Source organism: Portunus trituberculatus, chromosome 43 (genome assembly GCF_017591435.1).
Source record: "Portunus trituberculatus isolate SZX2019 chromosome 43, ASM1759143v1, whole genome shotgun sequence".
NCBI lineage: Eukaryota > Metazoa > Arthropoda > Malacostraca > Decapoda > Portunidae > Portunus > Portunus trituberculatus.
In genome coordinates, this window is record NC_059297.1 from 24,441,690 (window position 1) to 24,450,386 (window position 8,697).

Sequence of the window (8,697 nt, forward strand, 5' to 3'; positions counted from 1 at the left end):
TCATCATCATCATCATCATCATATTCGCATTAGCACCACCTTCACCATCATTCTTTACTTGGCATCACAAAATCATAACCAGTAAGAAAAATAAATGCAACCTTTCGCTCAACTCTGACGCCATACACAAAATCAGTCAACCTTTCGCTCAGTAACGCAAAGAGTCCGCTACTACACCTCACAGTGATACAACGCACGTGCACTCTACGGATGTGAGGTAGTGGCAGTGAGGTGCGGTAAGAGCAGTATCGCAGTGCCTCACCAGAGCAGAGCATCAAGAAAGAGGAAGACGGAAAACCCAAGGGAGGTGTACAGCTAGGGATGTCTTAACTCTTCTTCTCACACCTGCTTCCCACACTGATTGGATTATGACAGGGTGGTGATGGTGATGGTGGGGGAAGTAGTAGTAGTAATAGTAGTAGTAGTAGTAGTAGTAGTAGTAGTAGTAGTAGAAGCAAGAGAAAGAAGAAGAAGAAGAAGAAGAAGAAGAAGAAGAAGAAGAAGAAGAAGAAGAAGAAGAAGAAGAAGAAGAAGAAGAAGAAGAAGAAGAAGAAGAAGAAGAAGAAGAAGAAGAAGAAGAAGAAGAAGAAAAGAAGAAGAAGAAGAAAAAGAAGAAGAAGAAAAAGATGATGATGATGATGATGATGATGATGAAGCGGAAGCAGAAGAAAAAAAAAAAGAAGAAGAAGAAGAAGAAGAAGAAGAAGAAGAAGAAGAAGAAGAAGAAGAAGAAGAAAAAGGAAGAGGAAAAAGAAGACAAAGCAGAAGTGGTAGCAGTAGTAGGATAACAGAAATGGAATTACGTATATGCAACAACAGTAACAACAAAAACAATAATAATAATAATAATAATAATAATAATAATAATAATAATAATAATAATAATAATAATGATAATAAAAAGGATAAAAATAATAACCATAACAATAATCGCTTACGGGACGAGAAGCGGTGTGTTCGACGTGGTGCGGGCGGTCGTGGGCAATGCCGACAACAACCAGTGTTCTCCCAGGCTGATAGATAGACCAGGTCACGAACTGAACACACCGCTTCTGGTCCGATCAGCGAAATTAACGAATGAAGGTGGAAGGGATACAAAGGATGAAGAGACGGAGCCGTGGTACAGTGGAACCATGCGTGCTTTGGGGTCCGAGGGGTCTCCAAGCGCACGGGTTCGAATCCTGTCCACGGTCCGAGTGTAGGTTGGGCTTCCTCACTCGGGGCAACGGTTTCCTAGCGGGTGGACTTTAAGATAGGAGGTACCTCAAAAAAGTATCCCCTTTAGCCCACATGGTTTAAATAAAAAAAAGGGAGGAGAGGAGGAAAAGAGGAAGGAAGAGCAAAATGAAAGAATTGACTGCATCTGGTGATTTGGTAACATTGGGTCCAGTTAGTACTTGGATGGGTGACTGCCTGGGAAAACCGGATGTTATTGGCATTGCAGCGACCACACCACGTTGAACACATAGCAGAAATAATAAGCATCACCCATCATTATCACTGTCTCTTCGCTGAGTATGCTAAACAGTGACCGATTTATACGTATTTTCATAGGCAAAGGTATTTCATTTTACCAACGTTAATTTCAACCAGAATTTTCAACTATTTAACATTATAGTGATAGGTGGCGAAGGGATACGCGGGCTGTGGATGAGTACTTTATTCCTGACCACAGCCCGCGTATCCCTTCACCACCCTTCCACAAGTTGTCATTATGTTCTTACAATTATAGTGATACATAATTTAACAAAGACTCTGCAACATCAACAACAAAATAAATAAATAAAGAAAGAAAGAACACACACACACACACACACACACACACACACACACACACACACACACACACACCTATGAGAATCCATATAACCATCCGTGTGGCCTCTGAAAGTAAACCTGATAAGAAACGAAAGCATTTCAAAGTACAGGCTTTAGACTAAGAACAAGCGAATTCGTGTTGGTGAGGGGACGCGTGCACAGATGCTAATGGTGCACAATACTCGCACGTCACGCTAAGTGGTGGTGCCATGTTAAGAGTTCCCGGCGGCCAATGTCCTTTTGATCCACCCCTCCCACTCCTACCAACACTAGTAACAACAACAATAACAACAGTAACAATTGCAAGTCACGCCCCCATGATCCCCATTATTCATCTCTATTACCATCTCTTCCACCTGTCATCCCAACACTGCTGCCAACAACGAAAAGGTCAATAAAACTAACAACAACAACCATGAACACAGCAATCTCGTTTGTATTCTCTCTCTCACCCACCTTCATCCTCATTTAGTCATTCCTCTTGTCTTTTCTCTATACCATGTCTTCTTTCTACTACTCGTCCCTTCCAACCTTTTTTCCTCGTCTTCAGTCATCATATAACCGCATTTATTACAATTTTATTCCCAAGTCCTCGTTACCTGTGAGATACAAAGTGTTCCCTTAATTCTACATAACCATTTCCTTCCAGTTGGTATGTTGGCAAGGGAAGAAGGCAGGAAGAAACTTGACTCTGTTCTATCCTCTTCTCTCACGCATTGCTTACTGACGCCATACAATGAATAAAACAAATGAAGTAATGATTCTGCAGACATCCTTCTCTTATACTCGGAGACCAAAAAGGATTCCAGGTGCACTTGTCTTCATCACCTGTAATCTTACGCAAGACTCTCTCTCCCCTCCCTCGCAGCCTGGGCAAGACAACCTACTTGGACGGGAACTTGCTCCTCGGCGGTGGATGAGGCGGGACCGCGATGGGTGATATACCAGGTGGTGTTCCCGGCACTGGTGGGCGTGGGCGTGATGGCCAACCTGTTGAACCTGGTGGTGCTGTCCCGCCCTGCCATGCGTGGTGTGGCCTACAGGTATGTGTGTGTGTGTGTGTGTGTGTGTGTGTGTGTGTGTGTGTGTGTGTGTGTGTGTGTGAGAGAGAGAGAGAGAGAGAGAGAGAGAGAGAGAGAGAGAGAGAGAGAGAGAGAGAGAGAGAGAGAGAGAGAGAGAGAGAGAGAGAGAGAGAGAGAGAGATAGCCTGTACGCACGCAAAGAAAGACATATAAGCTGATACTTCTAATCAGCGAGTAGTGTGTGTGTGTGTGTGTGTGTGTGTGTGTGTGTGTGTGTGTGTGTGTGTGTGTGTGTGTGTGTGTGTGTGTGTGTGTGTGTGTGTGTGTGTGTGTGTGTGTGTGTGTGTGTAGGAACTAGACACAGGGAGGCCAGGTGATGAATGAACCAGTTAGCAGGCCATGATGAGGCTGGTGTGATAAGTGACAGCGACATGCCTCTGATCTCTTCTCTCAGGTACCTCAACCACCTGGCGGTGAGTGACCTGCTGTACCTGCTGTTCAACGTGCCCTTCTGCCTGGAGGACTTCGTGCGGGTGTCAGCGTCGGGGCAAGCGGCAGGGCGGAGCAGCGCGGTGTACTACGCGTACGTGGGGGTGCCGCTGGTGAACATGTTCCTCACCATGAGCGAGTACATCGTGGTGTGGCTCTCCTACGACCGTTGCCTCGCCGTCTGCTGGCCACACAAGTTCTCGGCGAAGCAGCGACTACGCGTGGTGCGGGAGAGGTGTGGCCTGTCCCTGGCACTGACGATGGCCGTGTACTGCCTCAGCCCACTCAGCCAGACCTACCAGTGCGAAGGCGCCATCTGCTGTGTCATCGACAGCCAATACAGTCACCTCGGGTGGTTCATGGGATACGAACTCTTCAGGAAATCTATTCCAGGTTCTTGCCAGCGCTGCTCGTCACGGGGTTCAATGTGGCCATCGTGGTGACGCTGCGCCGCCTCCACCGCGAGAGGGGCGCCGAAGATGTCATCAACGAGTCACGGCAGGAGCGTGAGCGGCGTCTGTTTGTACTGCTGGTGGCAGTTACGGTGCTGTTCTACGTGACGGCCTTCCCCAGTGCAATGTACAAAGTGCTGCCTGGCGCAGACCCGCGCCTCGAGAGTGTGCTGCGCCCCATTGCTGACATGCTGGAGGTGTCCGGCCACGTGTTCAACTTCGTGCTCTACTTCCTCTTCAGCCCTGACTACCGCAGGACTCTGGTAGGCATGGCGGCGCCCCCAGACAAGTCACGTGCCGGACATCCACACTTCCATTCCTCTAGCGCCATTCCACTATGAGTCCCCACCGCCGCGTCCAATCTCACCCTCACGGGGGGACACTCGAGTCCCTTTACGCCCACGGCTTGGTTCAGGACGGAGATAACGAGGCGAAGGGAACCACACTTATGCCAGGCTCAGGAAACAGGAAAAGACGAAGGGATGCAAGTGGAAACATAGAACAGGTGAAAGGAAAAGTAAGAAAACATGAAAATAAAGGTCAATCACGCGTGATTATAAAACAGGAAAAAAGTGAAAAAAACAAGAAATGAATGTCAAAGAACTGAAAACAAACAAGACAAACACGAAAACATGGAAACGAAAAAAAAAAAAATTAAAAGGGAAATACGAAGGAGAGATAAAAGAGATTAGTGAGCGACAGATAAAAACATCAGATCTAAAACAAAGGAGAGATAAAAGAGAAGATTAGTGAGTGACAGAGAAAAAACAACATATCTCAAACAGGTGGAAAGGCGAACAATGGAACAGAAGGAAGGAAAACGTAGAAGAAAAAAAATGGGAAAAAAAAGGAAATAGATAATACAAGGATATGAAGAAAAAAAAAGCAGAGAAAAATAATAGGTGGAAAAGGAGAAGAGAAGGACAGTAGAAATAACGTGATAAATGAGAGAATACAGTAAACACAGCAAACGGGGGAACCCAACGAAGGTGTGTACATTAGCCGTCACGTGACCTAACCCAACTAGACGATGAAGCAGTGTTTGTTTACTCTCTCTCTCTCTCTCTCTCTCTCTCTCTCTCTTCATGAAAAGTGCCATGAGTAACTACTACTACTACTACAACTACTACTTCTACTACTACTACTACTACTACTACTACTACTACTACTACTACTACTACTACTACTACTACTACTACTACTACTACTACTACTACTACTACTACTACTACTACTACTGCTATTACTACTACTACTACTACTACTACTACTACTACTACTACTACTAACCAATACAGTATTTGGCACTAAAAACTACTTAAACCCCTAGAGAGAGAGAGAGAGAGAGAGAGAGAGAGAGAGAGAGAGAGAGAGAGAGAGAGAGAGAGAGAGAGAGAACGAAAAAAGTGGAAATTGAAAACTCATCACTCTTATTACTATTTGGAAAAAAAAGGTCGACAAAAGAAAGGAAACGAAAACTAGAAAAATGAAAATAAATGAAATCAAGGAAAAGTGAAGTGAGACAAAACACAAAGGAGACACAAACTGTAAGGGAGAGAAGTGAGGTAAAGATGCCGAGCCGCTTTTGGCACTCACCACTGGCACTGAACGAAGGGCTACACTGATATACATCCCCTGCTGTGCTCTGGTTGTTGTTATTGTTGTTGTTGTTGCTGTCACGTGTCTATGGCTAACCTCAGTATTATTATCATTATCATTATTATTATCATAGTCGCTGTAATACATATGCATCTATATACATATATATTTGTACTGTTACTGTCTTTCTGTTTGTTTGTTTGCTCCTGTTGGTGTAAGAAGAAGAGAGCTGTAGTAATGAAAACACAAACATGTAAGGTTTGTATTCAGATAAGTATTTAGATTCGTGTTCTTAAATGTGTTGAGCTTTTAAAGAGAACTGTCTTCATAGGCCATGGGATGTCGCGTCCTGTTCTCACGACTCCTTTCCCACTGACGGTGCTCAATCCACTAATCTCAAGTACTACATCACCTGCCTGACAGCGTGAACCTTACAGACCACGATCGCTGTATTACAATTTTTTTTTTCCAAGTCAAGATATTTTCATTAAAAAGAAATCACTTATCATTGTTCACTGAAAACCAATAAGGCTTCTGAACAAATCTATATACGTGCATTTTTTTTCTCTATCCCAACTAGAATCCAGTTTTCATTCTGTTGAAAAACATGTTACATTGGAAACGTTAAGCAGTCTGGCGCTGGATATTGCTTAAAAATTCTGTAACGACTGAGAAACACATGAAGCCAAAAAAAAAAAAAACGAAAACCTATGGCAAATATGGTAGGATTTGCAACGAAGCTGGAGACAAAGTTTCCGTAACTATATGATATCAATGATCACAAGCTTTATTGGAGAACACAGATAAATTAGACGCACAAAATAGCTTGGGAGCGCTGGGACAGTCTCTGGGAACCCAATGCTGTGAAAGGCTATGGCAACAATTATTTTGGAGAGGTTTGAATATGATCGCTGCCACCAAATATTATTTACAAAAATATAATATAGCAACATTGTGATGAGATATGACTGTGGCACCATCTGGTATTTGGTTAGGTGCATTAATGAGTGTGCAAATCAATACAAAGATAGCATGGATTAGAGGTGGCTGGACAAGCAGGCTCCCCATCCTCACCTCACACTGTCTAGGTCATAATCAACTGACGGTCACGGATATCTTTGTGTTACCACACATTGCAACAATAGCAGTAAATATTGTCAAGTTGATCGCCTCCTATCACAAATTTGGGTTTTTCGAATAGCATTGTTTTACAATAAATATTTGCTCTAATATGACTGTACACATTCAAAACACTTTCCCTCCTTCCCTACATCACTGTCATCTATAAGTGTTTCATTCATGAGCGATGGTAACGTAAGACTGGTGAGCCATTCATTCAAACAAAACGGTGCTTTTCAATTAAACGGGTGTATCAAGTACCTTTCCAATAACATGAACTGGAGTAGTCAGTGTCAAGACTGAGAAAATACTCACAACTAATCTGGGTCCAGATTCACCAAAGAGTAACAAATTTCTCAAGTCTCATAAAAGAAAGAAAAAAAAAAATGCATCTACGGTAAGGGCGATTGGTAAATATTTAAGAAAATTTGGAAGGCACTATTTCCTTTTTTTTTCTTTCTTTCTTTCTCTCTGGATTGGTTTCTAACCTTAGAAAAGTTGGCGATCAGGTAAGAAAGCAGGGATTTCGGTTGAGGAAAGTTAAAAGAGCCAAATACCGCCGCTTACCACTGAAAATAAATAGGGACCCGCTTACTACTGATGCTTGTGCTCTATTTCATATTCATTTATTTATTTAGGTTAGGATGATAACAACAAGGCCAAGAATAAGAACACGGCGATATCTGTGGTGAATGAAAAGATTAAGATAAAGAAAGATGGAGGTAAATTGTACTTAGATTCTCTAGATACTAGGGAAGTTTATGACAGAATGAATAGAGAAATGCTAACTAGAGTGATAGAAAAAGATAGTTAATGTAGTAAGAAGTATGTATGTGGACAAAAAGATAAATACAGACTAGGAAACATGGAAACGGACAGAATAACGGAAGAGTGAAAGATGAGTTAGGGAAGGATGCACATTGTCACCAACCCTTCTTAACTTGTATACGGAGTTAGTTGAAAGATTGAGAAGAAGGAATGCAAGAGGAATGATAAGACAGAGTGCTCTCTTAACACCTTCAATACTGGAACACATTTTTATCTTGAGATTTGTGTACGAATAGACCATTTCATTGACATTAGGAAAGGTCTATGAAGGTCAGAAGTTTAATGGCCACAGTTTTCACTATTTTAATCCTCCACATGAACCTCTGAAGCCGTATAAAATCACCAAATACTAAGCAGAATGAATATGAAAACGCGTCATGATACTGAAGGGGTTAAACAGATAATGATGTGGTTGTGAGTGAATCAGAAGATGAGCTCTAAAATTTCATTCGGAGTGAAATATAGCTGTGAAAAAAGCAAGGTAATCATTGTGAATACGTCAGATGAATGAATGTAACGCAGTATGGAGACTTGGAGAAAATTCATTATAAAAAGCACAAGAACACAAATACAGAGTTGTGGATGAGTCAGTATAGCTGTAAAAAGGCATAGACTGAAAGCATGGGAAACCAATGGGTAAGTCGATTGGAAAGTAGGGAAAGGATGGTAGCGAATAAGAACGACGTGCTGAGGGAAGTCTGGAAGAGTGTATAGTCAGGCCGAATACAGTGTGAATGTTTTTGCAAGGAATGAAAGTGAAATTGACAAGTTAGAAGTGGTGCAGAATAGACAGAGTAGCAAGGGTGGCACTGAATGCACTGAGGTACACAGCCATGGAAGCTTTTAGAGATTATATGAGAGTGAGCACGTTTAAGGAAAGACTTACAAAAAGCGACATGCACTCATGTACAAGGTTATGGTTGAAAGAATGGATGATGCAAGAATAGCAAGAAAAGTATATCTGTGGAATGAGAGTGGAATGAAATGGAGGAACAGACAGTAACAGACAGTAGTGAATTACAAGCTGTGTGGAGGGTGCGAATGGCTGGGAGAAATCAAAACGAGCGTAAATGGGTTGTGAAAAGACGAGGCAGAGTGGGGGAACTAAATGTGAGAAAATGGAAGAGTAAGATAGACAGAGAAGTAAAGTATGTGGGACTGAATGACTGGAAGAATGAGATGGAATGAAAGAGCACTCCGGAATGATACAAGCAGATAGAGGCCCCGATGTATGAGAGATGGTATAATGGTAGCCTGGGTGGTGATCTCTTCCGAGCTAAGACACAGTGTAAGGATATGAATTAAAGGATGGTCTGTGAGTCCCGCAGCAAAATGTTCTAAATGTGTGACAAGGGAGACAATAAGAGTGT

At 42.6% G+C, this 8,697-nt stretch overlaps 1 protein-coding gene across 1 annotated transcript in view; it reads left to right on the forward strand.

The window, feature by feature from the left end:
• Positions 1 to 4,582, forward strand: part of LOC123518013 (probable G-protein coupled receptor B0563.6) — a 6,087-nt gene extending 1,505 nt beyond the window's left edge. The window contains 3 exon segments of the mRNA XM_045278513.1: positions 2,687 to 2,861; positions 3,295 to 3,704; positions 3,707 to 4,582. Coding sequence (XP_045134448.1) covers positions 2,687 to 2,861; positions 3,295 to 3,704; positions 3,707 to 4,122 — 1,001 coding nt within the window. The 3' untranslated portion in view covers positions 4,123 to 4,582.
• Positions 4,583 to 8,697: the final 4,115 nt, after the last annotated feature.